Below are 25,417 nucleotides of genomic sequence, written 5' to 3'. Positions count from 1 at the left end.
AGGTCCGCTGCTGACACGATCAATTTGTGATTGTTGTTGTCAGATCACGCTTGTTTCGGGGTTACTTTGATTTTGTGTTGTTCTGTTCGGTGATTTTGTTTTTGTGCATTGTGCAATAATAATTATGGATATGGACAAAAAGAAAGGCAGTTCGAATTTAATCTGTGCAGCGATCAACTGTAAAAACACGGTATCAAATTTCAGCTATAGTTTTTTCCGTTTTCCAAAAGACGAATCAAGGTAAGCATTTTTAAATTCACAATGTTTTTATAAATGTTTATGTACTTAAATGGGTAGGTACTTGAAAATTTGGTATTAACTATGAAACTTTACCTAATCAATTATTTTCAATGGGAAATAAGCCACAATTTTACCAAAAAAATGATTTTATTAACGTTTCGACGCCCAAGTCAGGTGTTGTTGTCAAAATACAAAATAATTCTTGTATTCAATCATTGAAAATAGTTGATTATAAAAATGCCACAAGGAAATAGCTTCAGAACAAAACTTTACCTATATTATGTATACAGGGTGTCCAGAAACTCTACCGACAAACGAAGACAGAAGACTCCTCATATAATTTTAAGACATTTAAACCCAATTCATCTAGTCCGAAAATGCTTCCTAAGGGAGCTAGAGCTCTTTGAAGATGGCGTCTTGTAATTAGTTTTTCTTAGATACCTCCAGAACCCTTGTATTTAGAAAAACAAAAATTGGTACATACATTTATCTTCTAAAGATGCATCGATTTCATTAATCGTGAATTTCTAGTACCGGTCATAGGCGTCCGTTATGGGTAGGGCAACGGTTATTTTATCGCATAACTTTTTTATCTTTAACTTTTAAGCATTTTTGATATTGGATTATTATACTGTGTGATATTCTAGTACTAAAAGGTGCTCTTGATTTAAGTCCGTAGGACACGCCGTTTTCTAAGAAAATCGATTTGAAAATTTTTCGTCTTTTAAATTTGAAAAAAAAACTGCAAAAAAGTTTTCAAAAAAAAAACAGTGTATTTTACTAACTTATACCAAGAGGAACTTTTAGTACTGGAATAGCTCATAATTTAATAATCTAAAGTCACAAATTCTTAAAAATTAAAGGCAAAAAAGTTATGCGATAAAATAACTATTGACCTACCCAAAACGGACGCATATGACCGGTACTACAAATTCGCAATTAATGAAATCGATTCATCTCTGGAATATAAATAAACGTACCAATTTTCGTTTTTCTAGCTGTTTTTTTTTTTTAATTTTTTTGGAAATTCAAGAAACGAAAAATTTTGAAATCGATTTTTTTAGAAAACCGTGTGTTCTACCGACTTAAAGGAAGAGTACCTTTTAGTACTAGGATACCTCATAATTTAATAATCCAGTGTCAAAAATGCTTAAAAGTTAAAGACATAAAAGTTATCCGATAAAATAACCGTTGTCCTACCCAAAACGGACGCCTATGACCGGTACTAAAAGTTCACAATAAATGTAATCAATTTATCTCTGAAAGATAAATATGCGTACCAATTCTCATGATTCTAAATGAGAGCGTTCTGGAGTTATTTAAGAAAAACTAATTACAAGACGCCATATTTAAAGAGCTCTAGCCCGCTTAGGAAGCATTTTCGGACTAGAAGAATTAGGTTAAAATGTCTTAAATTTATCTGAGGAATCTCCTGTCTTCGTTTGTCGGTGGAGTTTTTGGACACCCTGTATATAAAATATTGTTGAAAACGTACTTATACATACAGTATTTCTCATGATCATCTTTCAGTGCGTCACAGTTTTTCGATTTCTTTCTAACGCAATAAATTGTATGTGACAGAAAAAAAGGCATGTCGGTGATTACATTTCGTCGATGACATTTTTATAACATTTATTCTAGTTATTCTAGTTGTCGATAGATGGTGCCATAATAAAAAAATAATTTTTTTTAATTAGATAATAATATTACAAATATAATCTGTATAATTTATAAGACTATACAAATCAAAGCAAATAACATTTTATAAATGCAAGAAACACATTTGATTTGTTTTTATTCCAAATTGAAAATAAAATGTGACAACTTTCAGATTTATCTAAAATGTCATGTTAGAATAAATGTCATAAATGTGTATTATCACGGACTTACCCTTTTTCCTATCATTTGTTACGCACTGAAAAATGATCATGAAAAGGACAATACTTTTGTTATTGTAGAGCTTGGAACTCCTATTTTTTGTACAAAAAAATTACAGAAATAGAGATAAAATACATAGAATACAGAGAAGCTCTTATTAGATCGCTATTATGTCTCGATATATTTTTTAATTAAAATTATATGTTAAATAAGTTTAAAGTAAATAAATTTTATTTGATACACTTATTTGAAAAATCAACACCGGTGCTGCAACATCTATTTAAGCAAAGCCGGATCTGACCACTTGGACCGATAAAATGGCGCAAGGTCACAGAATCTGTCTGACAGCTAAACAATGAAATTTATTGAAGTGCACCTTCGGGTTGTTCGGTGATTTGAATTCGTGTGCTTTCGGTTCTATTGGTATTGAATTCACGAACACAAAAATTAGCGCTAAAGGTTGCCTAACCCTAAAGGTGGTGCTGTTTCAAAACTGACAGCTTGTCAACAATTCTCTCTTTTTCTGTCCATTTTATGTCACAAGTAGGTAGGTAAATTTTTCTGAATAAAATTCTATAATCATCCTAGAATTTTAAACTAATTAGGTAGTGTTTTTATGAAAATTAAATATCATTTTATCTGTTTTAATACAATTTACTTTAATTTTTGACACCAGTCCCCAAAATATTTTAAAAACAAATAACACTTAGGTTATGTGTATGTAGACCTTTAATGTGTTTGCCTTCTAATAGTATGATTTATTTTTAGGGCTAAAATGAAGCAAATTGTAACAAACCAAACGGTAAAAATTCCTGAGGGAATTACAGTAACCACTAAGTCAAGGGTAGTAACTGTAAAAGGACCCCGAGGTAATCTGAAGAGATCCTTCAAACATCTTACCCTGGACATTCGAATGATCAACCCCAGGTTACTGAAAGTAGAGAAATGGTTCGGTAAGTAGTATTTTGTTAAGGTGTCTTCAAAGAAAAGTGTGTATTTTAAAAGTGCTAGTGGTTTAGGGTTAATTTAGAAAAATAAATAGAAATAGAAGAAAGCTGGAAGAATCAAAGTAGGACTATGGATAGTGATGAAGCAGAAGATATTGTGGCAGTGTACGGAATAAAATTGATAAAAAGTATCTAGAGTGAGTTTATACAATTTAAAAATCATGCAGAAAAGTAGAATACATATGTTCTATATTTCTCTCTAAATTTCTATGAAGTTGTTTCATTTCATGAATGGGTGGATGCAGCAAGTATCACATTGTGTAATATCAACAAACCTTTTTACTATTTTCCCTGTTTCAATAGGCCTGTTTTTAAAACTAATTCTTTATAAATTATTTCAAGAATGCTTTCACTAAGATTCGCTAATGCTTAATTGCTACAAAAGATAAAAATAGGAAATAAATATCCAGGAAGGAGCAATTAAACTGTATTCATTTTACAGATTCCCAACTGTAAACAAACGCACATGGAAACTAAACAGGGTCGTACTGAACTGAGGCGTATCATATATTTTACCGTGAGTGAATGGACTATTATGAAACTGCATTCTGTATACTTTTTCATGTCCAGAAAAGGAAATAAAACTTTTTAAAACATCAATAAATTAAAATTTTGGGTTTTCTTACCTTTATAAAAGTGATTACCACAAACTATTTTTACTTTTGAACAATAAACACTTTGTTTATGTATATTAAAAGTATATTAAACAGACTACACACTATAAAACTTATAAAAAACTATAAAACACGACCAGTATTAATTAATAACAACAATAACTACTGTAAAATACATATAACACAAAATACCATTTTATATATTACAGTAAAACCTCCGTAAACCTCTATAAAAAATCCGGTTAAATGTGAAAAAAATTCAAAACGTCTCTGCATTTTGCAAAGAATTTCAATAAAAATTTTATTATAGCATTGTGCAGACACATTTCTAATTACAGTGGAACCCCGATAAGTTGGCCCCCGATAACCCGGAAGTCCGGCTAACCCGGACCGATTTTCATCAGACAAAAATTTAACAAATAAACAATTTAACAATGTTATCAAATAAAAATGTATGTAGGCCAAATAATATTTCAGAGATAATGTGTATTTGTGTAATTTGAACACATAAGTACAATAGTAAAAATGATTCATGCACACGGCGGCAGCCAGAGCGACCGTCTCAGCTTATCGGAAAGAACAGACACCTGTCTGTATTCCTTTTTCTTTATTTATGTCAAACTGTCTTAGCATTGTTTAAAAAAGACGTGACTATTTAAAAATTCTTGTATTGTGTGTAGTACAGCCTATTAATCACTTCCGTTCTGTAATGTAATCGTGCTTCAGATTGTGTTTGCTTTGTCTACGTAATGGTAACAAAACGTAAAAATGTTGCAGTGACAATGAAAAAGAAACTAGAAACATTAGGTAGGATTGATAAAGACGAATCTTTAAAATAAATTTATTGCAGCATCATAATATGATATTATGCTACCATAGGTCTGGATCCCGCGTATGAAAAAAAAGTTGATTAATAGCAAGCTAAAAATTTATTAATAGCTTAAGGGTGTCTAGTCGGATAAACTTTGATATATGAGAACACTGGAACAGGGGCAGTTTTAATTGTGGAACAGGTCAAAAATTTGGAACGGTCAGAACATGAAAATGGCACATTTGTTTTGTCCGACAGAACAGACATAAACTCTCCGAACAGAGATTAAACTCTCATGCAAAAATCAGACTGCTATTTATCACCTGTCATAATTCCTGTCATTTGACATATTCTACATGTTCCACTCATTAAAACGCCAATTTGGTGATAAATAGCAGTCTGATTTTTGCATGAGAGTTTAATCTCTGTTCGGAGAGTTTAAGTCTGTTCTGTCGGAAAAAATACATGTGCCGTTTTCGTGGTCTGACCGTTCCAAATTTTTAACCTGTTCCACAGTTAAAACTTCCCCTGTTCCAGTGTTCCCATATATTAATGTTTGTCCGACTAGACACCCTTAAGCTAATAACAAATTTTCAGCTTGCTATTTATCAATTTTTTTTTGTACGCAGGATCCAGACCTACCATATTATGGTGTCGGTACATCTCTACAGTATGACTGAGTTTTTTACCAAGAAATGAACAAAACTCTACACTCTATACAACTATACGTAATTTAGATGTGTACTGTGCATATGTGTTTCATGTTTTTGTAATTGTAATGGAGGTTATTTATTAATTTTTACTATATTCTCCGGCTAACCCGGATTTTCGATAACCCGGATCGGCCGCGGTCCCGATTAATCCGAGTTATCGAGGTTCCACTGTACTTTAAAAAAACAGCAAACTTCAAAAGTGCAAATACAACTTAAAAAAGTTATTTGACTTATTTTAAACCTATTTTTATATAACGGACTTTCGGTATTAACGGACACCCCATCCCCCCATTTAGTCCGTTATATTGAGGTTTTACTGTATTATATAAATAAATACATCCTAAGCAACATTTTTGTTTATTTTATTAATATTTTTTGTATTTTGACAACAGCATCTGATTTAAATGTCAAAATGTTAATAAAACCATTTTTAAAATAAAATTGTGGCTTATTTCCCATTTTAAACACAAAATAATATCTTCAAAACCAACACCTTACATACAATTTGAATTTGCGGACTGACAAGTTTGGACCTGTAAAATGAGACGGTGAATAGTAACACGTGCGTTTGTTTATAGTTATGGATTTGCTATATGAATGCACTTTAGATCATTGTATGTGTATCAATATATCATTACATTGGAATAACAAAGTTCTATCTGCCTCAGGTGCCATGGTTATGATTGTTGTAAAGTTTCTATGTTACAGTAGAACCTCGATTATCTGTCAGGACACCGGACCAAGGGTATGACGGATAATCCAAAAGACGGTTAACAGAACATTAAAAAAAATTAAAAATTCATAGTTCAACGCTCAAATTTCATTTGTATGGTTTGTTTGACAATATAAGAGGGATTTGTGTTCGTACATTTGAATCAATTTAAAATATTCTGAAATCTTGTGTTTGTTTTACTGTTGCTTCACATTTTGCGACGGCTGAATTTATTAATCGGCATAAGATCTTTTAATCTACTTTACTGGCTTCTTGTTGAGAATACCACTCGATGAATTATTGCAGTGTTTCCCAAAGTGTGGGTCGCGACCCCCTGGGGGGTCACAATGAGGTACTAGGGGGGTCGCCGGAAATTTCCAAAATAAGACAAAAACACTACTTTGTTAAATCATGTATTTTTATTTTAATAAAGCCGTAAAAAAAATTTACAATTAATTATCAAACGAAACATAAAACTAAATATTAAAAGTCCTTAAAAGTAAAAGAAAAAAATAAAGTCAAATATTACAATGTTAATGAGACCCATGCGCCTGTTTTTTTGAAACTAGTCTTTCAAATCTAGGCTGTGTATTTGAGACACACAATTATATCGTTTTCAAGTATGAGATGATTTCTCACTTTTGTTTTAATGGCAGTCATAGACGAGAAACTTAACTCACATAAATATGATGTTACAAATGGAACCAAACATTTTACAGCTTCATTCGCCAACTGAGGGTATTCCTGCATCTTTTTGGTCCAAAATTCGTCCGGGTTCTGGGAAAAAAATTGGAGCTTCAACATTCCATCACTTGATATTTCAATAGTTGTTCTTTCATGTTTATTGGTATTTCAGCATGTTGAAAGGAATCGGCTAAAAACGGATTCAGTATCCATCTGCAACTGTCGTAACTGTTTTGAATTTCTTCGGGGAAATAATCACAGAGCTATTGTTTTAAATTAAGCAAAGTAACTTGCATGCCTGCATAAACTTGTTCAAAATTTGTAGCACTGTAACATACATTTTCTATAATTTCCTGAACGCACTGGAATGAATCGAGCTGCTTTTTGCCAAGTGAAGTTGACCATAAATCGATTTTTCTTATAAACCCCTTAATTTTATCTGTGGCTGTAATTATATTAATGTCGCGACCTTGCAAATTACTGTTCAAAATATTTAATTGTTCGAATATATCAGCAAGGAAACCTAGTTTCAAAAGCCAAATAGGATCGGAAAATTGATTTTCATATGGGGACTTCTCATCTTTCAAATACATTAAAAGCTTTGCTCTTAAGTCAAATACTCTTTTTAAGACGTTGCCCCTTTAAAGCCACCTTACTTCGGTGTGATAAAGAAGATTTTGAAATATAGCACCCATGTCTTCGCAGATTTTTCGAAAAATACGGGTCTGTAAAGCTTTTCCTTTAATGGAATTTACAACTTTAATGATGGATTTCATAACACAGTCCATTTCAGAAGGTAAAAAACAATGTCTCCATGTGGCATTAGGCATTATTTCTTGTAATCTGACGACAAGACCAGATTGATGTCCTGTCATAGCTTTAGCGCCATCTGTGCATATAGCAATACATTTTCCAGTGGTATTGGTCTCCAATGGGGAACAAAATAAAATATCTTCTTGAATGCCATTATTTGTATAATTTATTTATTTATTCACGGGCAAGCCCTATTCCGATATAAATTTTACAGTGTTCTAAATTATATAACATAATTATACAATTATATAACATTAATGTTAACCAATTATACAGGGTGTCCCGAAAAGATTGGTCATAAATTATACCACAGATTCTGGGGTCAAAAATAGGTTGATGGAACCTCACTTACCTATATACAATAGTGCACACAAAAAAGTTACAGCCCTTTGAAGTTACAAAATGAAAATCGATTTTTTTTTCATGTATCGAAAACTGTTAAAGATTTTTTATTGAAAATAGACATGTGGCATTTTTATAGCAGCAACATCTTAAATAAAAATTGAAGTGAAATTTGTACACCCCATAAAAATTTTATGGGGTTTTGTTCCCTTAAACCCCCCCAAACTTTTTTTTACGTTCCAATTAAATTATTATTGTGGCACCATTAGTGAAACACAATGTTTTTAAAACTTTTTTGCCTCTTAGTACTTTTTAGATAAGCCACTGTTTATCGAGATATTTTGAATATTTGTCGAATCCACCACATATTTGTATATGATTAAGTACGATTATAGAGACCTGTTAATAGTCTGAAAATTTATTTATAATTTACATTTTTAGCTATATTTTGAAAAAGAAGCAACATCTCGATAAAAGGTGACTTATTAAAAAAGACTAAGAAGCAAAATATTTTTAAAAACACTGTGTTTAACTCATGGTATCAAAATAATAGTTTAAATTGGAACATACACAAACATTTGGGGGGTTTAAAGGAACAAAACCCCCATAAATTTTTTATGTAGACATATTAAAAAAGAAGCCGCATCTCGATAAAAACTGCCTTATCGAAAAAATACTGAGAGGCAAAAAAGTTTTAAAAACGTTGTAATTAACTAATGGTTCCACAATAATGAATTAATTGGAACGTACACAAAAGTTTGGGGGGGTTTAAGGGAACAAAACCCCCATAAAATTTTTATGGGGTGGAAAAATTTCACTATAATTTTGTTTTAAGATGTTCCTGCGACAAGAATGATACATGTCCATTTTCAATAAAAAATCTCTAATAGTTTTCGACATATTGAAAAAAATCGATTTTCATTTTGTAACTTCAAAGGGCTGTAACTTTTTTTATGAGCACATTTGTACTAAGGTAAGTTAGGTTCAATCGAACTATTTTTGACCCCAGAATGTGTGGTATAATTTATGACCAATCTTTTCGGGACACCCTGTATAACATAAACTATCGTAATATAACATATAACCAAGTGGTTTGGGAAAAAATAACTCGTATGAGTAATACAGTTACAAAAAAGAAAAAAAAAAGAATAAGATAACATTAGGTCAGTACAATTACAAACAAAAGATATCACCTAAATCAATTCGGAAATGTTGTAAGGTATAACGGTTTTAAGTTATCTAATACATACAGGTCATGTAACACTAATCACAATACAAAAGCTCTGGCCGAAAATATTAAAAAGTTAAAAAGTTAGGGAAGAAATTAGGTTTTTAAAGCGGGAAACTGATATATTAAAAATTTCGAGGTTATTTAATGAGTTAGCTAATCGAAGAGTTCTAGGAATAAATGTGTTGTAGGAATAATTGAATCTATGAAAAGAGACATAAAAGGTTTGCACCTGCCTAGTCGAACGACTGGGGACAAATAGAGATATTTTGGAGAGAAGTTCGGGGCAGTTACACAGCCCGTTGATAATTTTAAATAAAATAATTAAGTCTCTTTGTTTTCTGCGTACCTCAAGAGGAGGTAAGTTCAGTATGCGCTCTAATACAGAATAGTCATAGTATACATGCAACTTACTGGCAGTATATCTCAGAAAATTGTGTTGGACAGCCTCAATCTTCAGTTTATGAGTAAAGTAATAGGGGGACCAAATTGTGGAACAGTAATCGAAATGAGATCTAACCAGGGAGAAATAAAGAGATTTAATAGCTGAGATGTTTGTAAAGTCTCTAGTGGTTCTTTTTATAAAGCCAAGCATCTTCATAGACTTCTGTATTGTACTGTAAATGTGTGATTTATAGCTAAGGGCGGAGTCAAGGATCACACCTAGATCCCTAGTTTCAGAGGCAGAATGTAAGGTCAGATTATTTATACTATATTCGAAGATGATTGGATGATGAGTTCGGTGGAAACGAAGAATATGGCATTTGGATGCATTCAAACACATACCATTTTGCATACACCAGTTAGATAGACGATCAATATCACCTTGTAGACTAAGTGAATCAGCCTCAGATGTGATTATTTTAAAACATTTTAAATCATCAGCGAATAACAAAGTTTCACTTACTTGGAAACAGGGTATTAGATCATTGATAAATATATTAAACAATATCTTACAAACGTAATAAATTGGGCACAGTTAGATATATCCGTGGATTCGTCCATTTGAAGAGAGAAGTACGTGCATTTATTAAGATTTTCCACAACTTTCGCTTGAATATCTTCTGCCATATCACTAATTCTTCTTTGGATAGTATTATTTGACAGAGGTATTGTTTTTAACTTTGCAGACTCTTTTTCACCAATCATTATATGTACCATTTCAACAGCTGCTGGCAAAATCAGATTTTCAGCAATTGTGTGCAGACTACTAGTTTTGGCAACGCGATAAGCAACTTTATAACTTGCTAATAATGCTTTTTCGTTAGTAGTGGTTGCCAATTGAAAAGTATCTTGCTGTTTGTGAAGGACGTTCAGCTTTCTTTCAAAGAATTCTACGGGTTTGTCTTTTTTATCTGGATGTTTGCTATTTAAATGTCGAAGTAACTTTGATGGCTTCATGCTTTCGTTTGACAATACTTCTCCACAAATAACACATTGTGGTTTATTGGAAATAATGGTAAAACCATATTTAAGATATTCATCACTGTAAAGTCTGTTTTTCTTTTTATTACTGCCACTTTCAGACGTAGATGGTTCTGCACTTCTTTTTAAAAACTTATCCATAATTTGTAATTTATCGTATACGTAAATACGTAAACGGGAATACGTAAGTCGCAAAATATTTACTCATTACTTAATACCGCTGCATTCGCCACAACGTGCTGTTTCGAACTGAGGTCTCATTGCACATCGCTGCTTATATAAAGCCAAAACGAGGCTACGAGAACGTTCCAGGGTGCCATCTAGTAGCGAAGTAAAGAGTAGAGCCTTCGCGAATATCATGGAAAAGTATTGCGATGTAGACACAAAGATGTCACGGTGTACAATGTGCAGTCGACTTTTTATTATTTATTTTTATTGTAAATGCTAGTCTGGCAGAAGTACTACTAGTGTACTAGTGGGACAGATCGCAATTATTAAAATAATTGTTGAATTTTTAAATGTATTTAGTTTGAATTTAAACGGTAAAGTAAAATAAAATTTGAGAAACCATCAGTTGTAAATTAGGCACGCTATTTTTGTCGCTATTTTGGTTTGGGTGATGAGTAGGGGGTCGTGAACAATTTTTTTAACAAAAAGGGGTCGCGCTTTAGATAAGTTTGGGAAACACTGAATTATTGCATATGCGATGCAGCTTCTCTAGATTATTTACGCAGATCTTTGTCAGGTACAATAGGTTCATCAAATAGCTACAGTCAAATTCAAAGTCTGTCAGCTTCTGAATCTATTTAGTCCGCCTTTGTTGCCATTTCAACGATTTCTTTATCTGTCAGCAATGGATAGCCGTTTGTGTCCTCATCACAAATCAAATTACCTTTTTTTTTTTTATTTTTTTACATTAAAATTTTTGCTTATGTAGTTAATACAACTTCTGCATGTACGTGACGGTTAACAGAGGTGACGGTTAATGGAGAGACGGATAATAGAGGTTCCACTGTATGTATTTATTTTACTATTATCGCCACCTGCATGTGTTAACAATGTAAATTTAAAAAAATATATATTTTAATTAAGAGGATCGGTACGTATTTTCGGCTGCAATGCTAATCAAATGGGGATTCATTTTTTTCAAATCCTGAGAAAACTAATAAGTACTTTTGAAAAATTTAAACGCAGAATGAAAGATTACGTTATTAGCGAGGGCCGAAAGTCCCTGAGAACTTCTATAATGTTTATTTTAATAAGTTACAGGGGTGAAAAACTAAGAGAAAATTTAGTGTGATTTTTAATTTTAAATATATCATTCAAAATAAACTTTTTATTTATTCTAAGGGACTTTCGGCCCTCGGTAATAATTTAGTCTTTCATTCTGCGTTTAAATTTTTCAAAAATATTTATTGGTTTTTTCAGGATTCGAAAAAAATGAACACAATGCCGTGGTAATATTTTCCAAATCTATCTTTGTCTTACAACGCACTCAGCCGAATATAATATTGTCAGCATATATTGTCAGTCAGACACTGACAATCAGTGACAATTTTAAATATTTGACATTGCATCGGGAATATGTTGAGTTATTGATTAAATATTATTGATATATAGTGTATTTGATAAATAATTGATTTAAGACGTGAACTTAATAAAAAGTTATTTATTGTGTATTATTTGTGGAAGATCCAAGCAGAGAATACATCAGGATAATATATTCTGTGATCCAAGTATTTTGTTGTTAAAGATGTTCAAAATTGTAAGCGTTCCATAACAATATATTATTAAAAAATCACTTTAACACTTTTCCTTTTTTCTCGATTGAGTATTAGTCTTTGTTGTACAAATAAATTATTACAATCACTGAATACATAGTTAGTGAAAAAATTATCACATTTATTAACTGAATTAATAATTTGCAATTATAAAAATAACAGTTATCCAAGAACGTTCAAAACCCATCTCTTTAAATTAATGATGACATTTTCAAGTGGAATGACATTCTAGTAATGTTTACATATCCATACCAGTGTGAATTTTACTACACGTAATTTGCCGTGTAAAGACAAAAAAAGTAGGGATACACGTAAAATATTTGCGAATAATGTACCCATAGCCTTAACGTAAAAGGTTACTTCAATAGTTAATACAACAGAGAATGAGATTTGAGAAATGATTTAAACTTATTTAATAAAGGTTTATCTTCCACATATACATTTGTTTAACAATTGAAGGGCCACGGGAAAGAACGATCAGAGTCCATTTTTGGTCAAAATTGAAATATTGGCACCATATTTTAGCTTTTCGTGGAAAGAATCTAACCATGGTTTCGTTTGTACAATAACGATCATCGTACGTTATAATTAAAAATGTTGAATTTAATTTTCCTGTACCAAAATATACAAACTAAAACTTTCAAACTGGATTTGCACAGAATAAGCAAAATGTGACTCTGATCGTTCTTTCCCGTGGCCCTTCAATTGTTATAATATAATAAAACAGCTTGAAGTTATTTGATAAAGTCTTATTGTTAACTTTTAGTTCTTGCAGATAGGACCTTGTGTACTTAGTTGACTGTTTTTTATTTCAGTTAGAACATTGTTAACTTATCAACATTTAAAATTCTCTAAGATAGAACCTTGTAACCTACGTATTTCAGCCACCTGTTAATAGATGTTGGTGCTAGTATCATATTAAGGAGGGGGTATGGTTTGAAATATTTAAATTTTTTTCTTTCAAATAAAAGTGCATACTTTCAAGAATACTCTCTGAAAATTTTAAAATAATTGGAGTAAAATTACCAGAGATACAGGGTGTTGAATATCCCTACCTTTGACTCGCTTTGCCGCGGCTTCGCGCCAGCACGCCGGAGCGTAGTGAGAAACGTTAAACAACTGTTCGCCTTCTCTTTTGTAGATTACTAGATTCACTTAGATTTAAAAAACATATTCCAATGTTCATCACTTTACGATTTGGCAGACAAATAAGAAGATGAAGATGCAGTTGTCAAAACTTTAAACGCATTTTTCTCAAAACTGCTTTTTCAAATGCGGTGGACATTGTAACTGAAAAACTACTCGGCAGATCTATCTGATATTTTGCACAGATTTTCCTTAGGACATTTCGTGAGGTAACAACGTCGAGATATTTTTCGTTTTGTGCTTATTTTTTGAAGTTATACTTCTTTAGGCGCGATTGGGAGTGAATTTTTATTATTCTGCGCGCATGCGCACACAGACAGTATGGCATTAAGTTGCTAAATCCTTCAAGTTATGTATAAATATATCAGTGCAAAAAAAGGCGTAAAAAGAATATATTAGTGTTAATATTTTTGTCTTTGGATTTGTCTTCCTCGGGAGTAAGATAAGTGGTATTATTAAAACATTTTTATTTATACTTGACTTCGTCTGTTTGTTACCGTGAATTGTCATTATGTCCGAGAAACTATATAAACAGAGAGCTCGTAGCGTTATTGGTAGAGCATTCGGCTAGAGATTGATAGGTATTGGGTTAAAATCCGGACCATTCACCATTCCTATTTTTTTTTTATTTTTGGAAACTGGTAAGCATTAAAATTAGTTTAATATTTAACACTTTAACTCCTGGGCCCATTTATCTTCATAAGTTGTCACAGCCTGGCCACTTTTTGTCGCTTGAATAAGTTCTACTCTTGTGTATCAAATTCATATACATAGGCTCAGGGAGAAGGTAGCTGTTGTGTATTTATGTATGATACACATAGGAGTCAAAGTGTTAAATAAAATAAAAATAAACTGTTTAAAGTATATTTCTTTCGTTGAAATCATATAACAGAAGTATAACTTCTTACGTGTGTACAAAGTACACACACATTCTTTTTGTTCAACAATATTAAATCTGTTGCGTTTTCACAAAATTTGGATCAAAAATTTCGTATTTTTGACTTTTGAGTGATACCAAAAATTCAAAAATCATTAAGAATAAAAAAACTCGACGTTGTTACCTCATGAAACTCATAAGCTAATAAAATCTTTTTGAATTTTTTGTTTCGTATAATCCAGTGATGAGTTCTGATGTCCACCGCAAAATCCATTTTTTTTGAGCTGCCTGCCAAAATTTGTCACCAATGGCTTATTTTTCAATATTTTGGATTGAATTTTTTCTTAAATATTCTTTGAATTGTACTTAATGTGTTTATTTAATTTAAAAATAAAATAATTCTACCATAGTTTCGAAAAAAAATTCACAAAAATGTGCTTGATATGTTGATTTCAAACCATACCCCCTCCTTAAGCTGAAGAATATAAAATAGAACCAAGTTACATAAAAATCTCAGTTTAGACAAAAATTGCAGATAAAACCTTGTTATTCTGAAGCAACGATATGATATAATTATGTCAAATCAAGATATCAGCAATATAGACTATCGATGCTGGTTTAACTTATAATTTATGTTAGAGTGGAATGATAAAAAACTGTTGTGATTCTATTTTTTATTGAGAAATGATTTTCTTGTGTATTTCTATATTATTTACTATATTTAAGTGCAATAACCCACAGTTTTAACTGAAAATACATTATATCTGTCGTTTTGATTTCCAGCTTTTAAATACCACTTTTGTTATAGGTACCAAGAAGGAATTAGCTGCTGTCAGAACAGTATGCTCTCATGTTGAAAACATGTTAAAGGGTGTTACAAAAGGATACCAATACAAGATGAGAGCAGCATATGCTCACTTTCCCATTAACTGTGTCACCACTGAAGGAAACACAGTTATCGAAATTAGAAATTTCTTGGGAGAAAAATACATCAGAAGGTAAGTGATCATAAAGTAAATATTCACATATGCGATTGCATTGTTGAAAAGGGGAAAACGTCATTTTCTACTTTTCCGAGTCTAAAAACCCTTCTCTCTTTCTATATCCACATCATTTTGTGTTAAGAGCGTAGCTGCAAAATTTCAGGCCAAAAAACTGATGAACTATTTTTGAAAAATTTAAATGCAGAATGAAAGATTACATTATTGCTGAGGGCTGAAAATCCCTTAGAATAAATAGAAAGTTTCTTTTGAATGAGATATTTGAGAATTAAATATCGCACTCAATTTTCTCTTAATTTTCACCCCTGTAGCTCATTAAAATAAACATTATAGAAGTTTTCAGGCACTTTAGGCCTGAATTTATGTCATGCTGCCTTTAAACCTTTTAATAAATAGTTTATTTATGGTTATATCAATTACAATAATTACATACAATTTACACAAAACAAATGAATAGAGTAAATACCTTAATGACAGATTCAGATTCGTTTATTCATGTCAATAACATAAGTGTTTAACACATGTCAAATAAAATTACACAAAGATTTGGACGCAATACAAATTAAAAAGATGCACAATACGACTAAGAGTATTAATAACATTAAATACTAACATTAAAATCACATTAAATTTGATTACATTAACAATGGACATTCCTTAAAGTCATACAATCCTATAATTTAAATGCAAGAAATTCCTCATTACTATAAAAAACATTTTCTAACAAAATATCTTTAATTGTACTCTTAAATTGATTTAATGGAAGACACTTTAAACTATCTGGAAGTTTGTTGAAAAATTTAATAGCCCAGTATCCTGGCCCAGTTTGACACCTCCTCAATCTCCAGTAGGCTGGCACGAGATGGTGTTTATAAAAAACCAATACAGAAGTAAAAACTTCGAGATGTATTCTGGTATAAAATCGTTTATTTAAAACTATAAAATGTCATCGATTGCAGAACGTTTTCGTTCTAAACAGAACATCTTCAGTGCATCCTGCCGAGTATTTTGAAACTAGCACACTGTAAATAGTGTTAACATCATCATATATGGTTTACATAATGTAATATGTTAAAATGTTATGACTACAAGTCGATGTTAATGGATAAAGTGGAACACATGCTAAAAGGGTGCCATGGTTCCCTGCTCGAAGATACTAGGTACTTGCCAAGTCAGTGGGCACAGACCAACTGAGAAATTATGAAGTGGATATACAATTTGACAAGGGTGACATGACATGACAAGATAAAGCCAATTTTTGGTTAAAGTTTCATTTGATTTTGGATTTTTTAATAAAATGCGAAGGTTTGTCTGCAAAAATAATTTAAATTATTTGAATAATAAAATCTACTGTAAAGTTTAAATTAGCAACTCTCTATTCCAGAATAACTTATAGATTCATTAAATTTAATGCAGATATATTACGTGGTTTAAGTTGTGACGTCATCGGATGTGAAATGACGAGATGAAAGTTGAGTTTTGTTGAAACAAGGAAATACACTACATAATAAAAGATAATTAGACTTGCGTGGAAAAACAAAGCTAAACAAGCCGAGAAAACCAGAATTTAAGAGTATTTTTATGTGATGAAATGTTGGTTGCCTAACAAGGCAAGCAGGCAACAGGTTGAAGGTAAACGGTAGAATATTGCGAGAAAACAGTATATATACAAAAGGTGGCTATTTATTGTGTTAAATTTATTATTATACTATTGCAATGAATAATTATGTCTGTTAAAAGTTGGAAAATAGTTGTTAACAAAATTAAATAACTAAAGATTACTGTTAGTGAGGTAGATATATGTGTGAAGGATATGATTGTATATAGTATTGTGAAATGAATGAAAGTATGTAATAATATAATAAAATTAAACTATGTGACATAAAGTCTAATTCATCTTTATGTAGTTTTGAAAGGACTGAATGAATTGGAAGTAATGTATCTTGATAGTCTACCAACGTAGAATAGTGAATAAAATAATTAGAATGAGAGCTACCAATATAGGTCAAATTGTGGGTTGGTGTCAGTATGTAAAGAAGAATCTAAATTGAATGAGTATATGAAATAGAAAAGTATGAGATTGATTTCTATTGGTGATAGTGGAGTGAACAGACTGAACTAAATGAAATATATTTAAGTGCAGAACTTTATGAACGTATGTGATTGTAACTGAAATCAAACAAATGAAAAATGTGAAAAAATTTATTTTAAATTGGGATAAATGGATATTGGAAGTTGCCTGATATGAATGGGAATGAAAAGATAGATGAAAAAAGAAGAATAGTGAATGCAATAAAACTTAAATGTTATAGTCTGAAAGAAGTTTGACTGAATGGGTCGTAATGGATATAGGTGTGCAGTATCCTATTGTTAAGTAAAGTCTAAGAATCTAAAAAGAAAGAAGTGACAGAATGTTACTACGTAAGGAAAGTGATATATATGACAGACCAGAGTGATTGGATGTATGGTGTTTTTTATTATTGTAAGCGGAGATGAGAGAAAATGAGTAAGTAACATAACAGGCAACAGGAGAAGTGAGTGTGAAGAACATTCCAAAGAGACAATAAACCAGACCGATTTAAGGATTAATAATAAGAGCCATTTAATAAGTTATGAAAGAAATGGTGAGATGAGATATAGAGGACCTGAAAAAGAGACAGAGACACAAGGTCAAACCAGAAATGACTAGGAGTGGAGAAAAATATGAAGGATAGGAAAATAGAAGAATCAAAACTGTGTTAGGAATGGGATAGTGGGGGAGGCAGTAATGAAGTTGAAAAGAAATTGCAAGTTGAGATATGTGTTAATGGGTGATTAGTATGGAAAGAGAAGATTGTTATAAACTAGTGGGGTAGTGGAAAAAGAGGGGGAGGGGGAAATGGAGAATAGGAGTAAAGGGGAAGGGGGGTGAGGGGAATAATGAGAGAAAACTAGGGTTGGATTAAGGGAATAGTTGTCGATGGATAGGAGTAAAAGGACGATTTAAAGTTGTTTGACGATTAACGCAATTGGGGCTGGTCCTCATGTCTCTGGAAATCTCAAGGTCCTCGTACAAATCCAGGTGTAGATTGTTTCTGTCTTGGATGTTATGAATTAATTTAACACCATCAGGGATGTCAAGATGATGATTATTAACTTTTAAATGATGGGAAAAGGCTGATGTAGTGTCTCTTTTAGAATGTTCAGCAGATCTGGTTGAGAGTGATCTGTAAGTCCTGCCGATGTAAGAGGCATCACAATCAGAACAAGTCAGTCTATAAACACCACTACGATTCATATAGTGTATTGTATCCTTAGTATTTGTCAAAAAGTGGCCAAGGGTATTTCCAACTTTGAAAGAAATATGTATATTCTCAGAAGAGTTAGATACAATACGTTTAATCTTTTCAGATAGATGTGGGTTATGATATGGTAGTGACCTGTAAATAGCAGAAGAGGAAGATGACTGATGGAAAGCAGAATTTTTAAGCAATTTAGATTCTCTTTTACGGATGAGTTTATCTATTATAGAGGGATCGTAACCATTGTTGACAGCTATTTGTTTTATAATGTTGAGTTCTTTGTTGAATGAATCTGTTGACATAGGTATAGAGAAAAGTCTGTGTATGAAGCTTCTGAAAGCTGCTAGTTTGTGTGATAGAGGATGATTAGAAGAAAAATGAATTACATGGTCAGTTTGGGTGGGTTTACGAAAGATACCAAAGTTGAATTGGTTGTTAAGTCTGGTAATAGATAAATCAAGGAAATTAATGGCCTGAGAAGATTCTAGTTCCATGGTAAATTTGATATTAGGGTGAATTAAGTTAATTTTAAGAAGTAGTTGTTGAGCTGAGTTATGATGTCCAGCGATGAAGACCAAACAGTCATCTACGTAACGAAACCAATGTAAAATTTCTGGATTTTTCATAATGTGATTGGACTCTAAATGATCCATAAAGACATCAGCTAGGAATGGGGATAAGCAACTGCCCATTGCTAAACCATTTGGTTGTTTATAGAATTTGTTGTTGAATTGAAAGAAATCTTGAGATAGACATAATTCAAGGATATCTAGTATCAGTGAAATGACATTGGGCTGAAAAGACTTGTTGACTACACATGGTGTTTATATCGGGTGTCATGTTGGTGTATGTTCTCATGGGTTTCAAAGTGCGCCCCTCCCCTCTTGATAAACATTAGGTTCTCAAGTATATATAGAGATGGAACAGTGAGAATTCTTAGGGACCTATATGCTTGCCTACAATCATCCCTATACCAAAGACCAGCAAGAACTCTAACTGCCTTACGCTGCCAACCAAAGACTGTCAACATTTCTGCTGAATGACCCCAGACTAAAATGGCATAGGCTAGATGAGACTGAAAAATTGCATGGTACACTGTTATTAAGACTTTATGTGAAACATTAGATGCCAGATTCCTGAGTACAAACAGATTTTTTGCTAGCTTCTTACTTAGACTGTTGATATGTTCACCCCATTGAAGCTTGGGATCTAATAATACACCCAGAAATCTGACACTGCTCATACCATCATTTACATTCTGTGTGTCTCTGAGAGAAAAAACAACTCTGTTGGTTTTTGCTGCATTGAGCAGTAATCGGTTTACGCAAAACCATTCATTGGTCACTGACTGTGCAGACATAGAACCCTCAAGCGACTCCCCAAGTGTATCAGTTGTAAAAGACACTGTGGTGTCATCGGCGAAGAGTGTGTACTTTGCATTTGTGTTAATGCTCGTAAGGTCATTAATATAAATTAGAAAGAGAATGGGTCCCAGAACAGAGCCCTGGGGAACCCCAATATTAACAACACTCTTTCCCGATAACACCCCAGAGAACCTCACAACCTGTGTTCTGTTTTCTAAGTAAGATTGAACTAGTTTTACACTGTAAGGACAGAAGTTGTATTTTTTGAGTTTTTGCAAGAGCATTCCATGATTTACACAGTCAAATGCCTTGCTCAAGTCACAAAACAGAACAGTATTAAACTGCAACCTATGAAAGGAGTCTACAATATGTGAGACCAAGTCCAGTATGCCAAGTACTGTGGATTTGTCCTTTCTAAAACCGAACTGAGAGTCTGGGAAATAGTTATGATTTTCAAAAAATGTGGTTATTTGTACTGCCATAGCTTTTTCAACAATTTTAGAGATTATTGGAAGCAGCGAAACAGGTCTATAGTTTTCTGGATTCTTAACGTCCCCTTTTTTATAAATTGGTGTAACAATTGCTTTTTTAAGGACTGATGGAAATTTATTTTCTTTAAAGCATAGATTTATTAGTTTAATGAGTGGGCTTATAATAATATTTTTAATCATTTTAATAAGGTTAACATTAAATCCATATATATCATGGCTATTTTTATTCTTTAAGCTGTTTATTATATCCCTCGTTTGATTAAAGGTAATTTCAAGAAATGAAAAGGTGTTTGTATGATTGACATAATTAATTTTATTAAAAAAGTCAATATTTAATTTTGGAATGTCTTTAACTATATTAGTGGCAATTTGGGAAAAATAATCATGATCTTGTGATCTTCTAATGAAGACCCTGATTTTCCTCGATATTTGTTTATCATGTTCCACATGGTTTTCTGTGGATTTTTTGAATTTAATATTATTTGGTCATTTGACCTCACTTTGGCTTTCTTAATTTCATTTTTATATTGATTTCTGAATTGTTTAAGTATATGATGGTTATTATCATTTTTATGTTGCCTATAAAATTCTTCTAAAAATTTTAGATGTTCCTGCATTGCCTGTAGGTCATTTGTAAACCATGTGATTTTTTCAGATTGGTCTGATCTTACTCTATATTTTTTTTGTGAAAAAGATTCTAAAAAACAACTTTCAAGAATATTCATAAAGTGACAGAATTTTAATTCAACATCAGTGTTATCTTCATAGATAAAATCCCAGTTTACTTCCGATACTTTGTTGAAAAATATGTTCTTACCTTTTTCAGTTATAGGCCTAATAAGCATAGTTGTCTCAGTAAAACCTGTAACCTTTTTTTGAATCTCAAATTTGACAATCTGGCCTTTGTGATCTGAAAAACCAGTCTCAAAAACAGAGTCTCAGCAGAGTACAGGGGCAATCCAGGATCCATGAAAATGTTATCAAGACACTTATTACCCCTTGTCGATTCATTTATAGTCTTGACTAGGTGAAAACCTTCAAGAACGCCTTGAAGTTTACGGGCACTTGCATTGTCAACAAGAAAGTCCACATTGAAGTCCCCAGCAACAAGGACTTGTTTATTTGGGCTTAATGTGCCTACAACTCCTTCAAGAGAGTCCAAAAAGATGTCAAACGGGCCAGAGGGGCTATGGTATACTGCTAAAACTAACAAGTTAAAATCTTTTAGACAAATACAACAATATTCTATACAAAAATCAATTATAAAATAAAAATAATTAAAAAGTTTCATTATTAACAACATTAAAACATATAGTATTTTTGACAAAGATCGCAGAACCCCCTCCTCTATTTTGTGACCTTGCCATGTAGTTGGCCAATCTGTAGCCCTCAATATGGACTGTTTGGATTTCCTCGTCTGCCAGCCAGTGTTCTGTAAGGCATAGAATGTCAACATTCTTGTCCTTGATGCATGCCTCCAAGAGACCAATCTTATTTCTCAGTGACTGCATATTGAGATGAAAAACACTAAGAGGTATTGGAGATTCACTTGAGTTTATATCTTCTTCATCTTTTGTCCCTGGTGGCTCTGGATATTCATAAAATGGTTGACTGAGATCCCAATTGGCCAAAGGGACGTATCAACAATTTCATTTGCCTGATCTGTGGGAACTCCTAGCTTGAAGGAACTTCTTTGATCATCCTTTTTAGTGTACATTTTCTGGCAAATAAACCCTGCTTTCATTCCATTCTCCATTAAATGAGCCTTAACGGCTGCCGAGTCCACTGAGGGGTGGAAGCCGGTTACAAAGAACCAAGTTTTGGGGGATGGTGATTCAGCTACCTCGAGTGTTGTGACACTTGCAGCTGTGCCTCTGATTGGTGCCGGTCTACGATTTTTAGGGGCTGCTCTCTTTCTGTTTTGGACAATGGTCCAACCTTCAGTAGTTTCACTCTCATTGGTATTTGTTAACTGATGTTTTTGAAGTTGAGATATTTTGGACTCAGAATTATTGATTTCCGAATCCGAAATCTGTTTTGTTTTTGTTTTATTTGTCATGTCGTTGACGTTGACATTATTGACTTTGACTTTTGGCGAATCCATTGCTACCAACTGTTGTTCGTTGCGTTCGATTTTCGTTTCCATCTGCTCCGTTTGATCCGGTTTCAATGCGCCGGCGCCTGAGACGTCATCGTCAGCGTGAGAGGATATGATGAAGGAAGGCGAAAGGTGCGGGGAAGAGGACGAAGGATGTTTACCTTTCTTTGAGCGTGAAGTCTCCGGTTTTTTTATGGCTGTGGCATTCTCATAATTTTCCTTCCACAGATTGGCATTTTCCTGTAGAATCTTGTTTTTGTCAGTTAATTCATCCACTAACCTTCTCAAATCTTTTATGTTCTCTGGTGTTACATTTTGGCTATCTTTGTCTTCTTTAACCTCGGTCTTCTGAGCTTCCGCATCACAACAGTAAATACGACTTTTGTCGGCGAAAACTACTTTTCCGGCCCAATCTCTGTTCACACAGGAATTGTGGAAAAGGCTACCGCACTTAACACAGATTACCACAGTAGAACTTTTTGTTTTGCAGCATTTAAATGCCGTTTTATCGGGAGCGTCGTCTTTCGCATGTTTCACAGCTGACGCCATCTTTTGGATTACAGTTTACAGTGACAGCCTACATTGTATTTTAAAAAGATTTTTTCAGCTTTTTTCGAAAACTATTCAGAGAGCTAGAAAAAAAGTCTACATCTAAACCATTTCCAGATTGACAGATTCGTCTTATAGGTCTATTTAGACAATAGTTTGTTTGTTGGAATTCTAAGTGAAAAACGTCCTTAGATCTTGTGCACCTTTGAGGAACCCTCAGACCTATTCTCTGCAAAATTTGAGGCGAATCTATCATTCCGTTTACAATCTTGAAAAGAAAAACCAAATCTAGCATTAAACATTGATTTTCTAATGTTGGTATATTAAGCAATTTTAAAATGTCACAATACACTACTGATGAAATCCCTAATTTATAGCCTACAAAGCGTAGAAATTTTTTCTGAACTTTCTCAATGCTTTCAATATGACATTTATATAAAGGAGACCAAATAGTGCTGGAATATTCCAGAACTTATCTAACCATAGAACAATACACACGTTTAAAACAATCCACATTATTGAATTCTGACAAGGTTCTTTTCAAAAATCCAAGTAATTTAAAAGCTTGATTACAAATAAAATTATGGTGATTTTTGAAACATAAAGTGGGATCAAAAAATACACAAGTGAAAGGTCATTCTTTGTACACCATTGTGAGAAATTGTTTACATCTTTTTGCATTTTTACAGTCTCTAACACCCTTAATAATTCTAAAAATTTTCAAATCATCAGCATACAACAAAATAACACAATTTTCAAAGATTTCTAAAATGTCATTTATGAAACAAATAAAAAGAATAGTCGATAAATGACCACCCTGTGGGACGCCAGACCTAACCAAAATTTCTTCAGAAAGACAGTGACAACCTGAAGCCTGTCTGTCAGGTAGCTCTCCAACCACTCAAGTAGGGATACATGAATTCCTAGTGCTTCTAGATTTTTTATAAGAATCTTGATGTTAACCCAATCAAATGCCTTTGAGAAGTCGATATAGATCACATCGACCTGAGCCCCCCCCCCCCCCTTCCCAAAGGCATCCAGAATGAATTCTTCTAGGATCACTAGATTTGTGGTTGTAGACCTACCCGGCATAAAGCCATGTTGTTCAGGAATAATTAAACTTTTAATTGAAAAAAATATTTTTGAAGCAATAATAGGGAACTTGCACTAAAAAATTTTTTTGCATAAAATTGTTAATTTATGTTTTAAAATGTTATATTCAAAATATTACGTCTTAACAATGAATAGTGTACGTACAACATCTGATCAAAGTTCCGTGCCTAAAATTTCCGTTTCAAACAACTTCAAAAGCGAGAGCTGGGGTCTGACCTCATAGGCCACTCGTATCGTTTGCCCGTTCGGTGGGCTATTGCATTTAATGCAGTTTGCCCATAGATAAATAATATATGTAGTTGAAATATCTTGTTTTACTCCGTGGCAAAAATGATTTTTTCTGTGACAGGCAAAATATTAACATTTTATCTCTGTTGACATGTATCAAAAAGTTTTTTTTTATGAAATTACTTTTGTCGTTTCTTGTGTTGAAGAACAAAGAAGAAACAAGTAACTTAAAAATAAACAAATTTTTAGTAATAAAAGTAAGAGTAACTAAAATGTATTGGTGCTACTATAGTATGCGGTCTACAGTCGGGTTTCTACTATAGCTTGCGGTCTACCAAGGGACTAAGTATAAGCTGAGATGATAAAGATATTAACTTGTAAAATTTTACAATAATGATTCTTCTTATTTATGCGTATTATTAACTTTGTAAAGAAGGATTTTGTTGGCTATGTACACGTTCGTCTGCCAATCACCATAATCTTTTCTCAGAAGGCTTTGAACACAATAATAACTCTTACTTATTTGCCTTTACACCTCGCATTTCTCCAATAGAATAGCTTTCACTATTTTTTTATAAAAGTTGCCACCATGAAGACATCAACGGTAGGTAAGTTGTCAGACTTACCCTCGTCCATCATATTATGCGTTTTAAACTCTTTACAAAGTAGCACTCAACTTTATCAATTTCAGTTTAAAACTAAGCTGATTAGGGAACTACTTATTACAATATATAAGATGAACATAAATAATACCTAGGAATTTTCCATTAAAGACGATTGAAATGTAATATACCCGTGATACCTACCCTAATCGCGTTGTTTCCGACTTCTAGCCCTGTTGACTGTGGCCCATGACGTCGGACCAATAGAAGGACGTTCAAGAGCCTCCTAAGATATTTGAATTTTATAGCATTTTCAAAGCGTCATAATTAGCGTACGGGTTAAAAATATTTGTTTTTTTCGCATGCAAGGGTTTTAAGATCATGTTACCTTATGTTTTTTAATGTCATTTTAATATTTA

At 32.7% G+C, this 25,417-nt stretch overlaps 1 protein-coding gene across 3 annotated transcripts in view; it reads left to right on the top strand.

Annotated features, from left to right (window-relative positions):
• The first annotated feature begins 2,526 nt into the window (after window positions 1-2,526).
• The window catches only part of LOC126884578 (60S ribosomal protein L9), a 31,501-nt gene continuing 8,610 nt past the window's right edge, over window positions 2,527-25,417 (top strand). The window contains exons 1-3 of one of the 3 annotated variants that reach the window (XM_050650563.1): window positions 2,527-2,665; window positions 2,887-3,071; window positions 15,080-15,269. In XM_050650563.1, the coding sequence (XP_050506520.1) occupies window positions 2,894-3,071; window positions 15,080-15,269 (368 nt within the window). In that variant the 5' untranslated portion in view covers window positions 2,527-2,665; window positions 2,887-2,893. Of the gene's footprint in view, window positions 2,836-2,886; window positions 3,072-15,079; window positions 15,270-25,417 lie in introns of all 3 variants that reach the window. The other 2 variants (XM_050650564.1, XM_050650565.1) reach the window with 2 other exon arrangements.

The sequence above is a fragment of the Diabrotica virgifera genome, chromosome 5 (assembly GCF_917563875.1).
Source record: "Diabrotica virgifera virgifera chromosome 5, PGI_DIABVI_V3a".
Taxonomy (NCBI): Eukaryota; Metazoa; Arthropoda; class Insecta; order Coleoptera; family Chrysomelidae; genus Diabrotica; species Diabrotica virgifera.
Note: the sequence above shows the minus strand (reverse complement) of the source record. Positions and strands in the feature narration are given on the sequence as shown.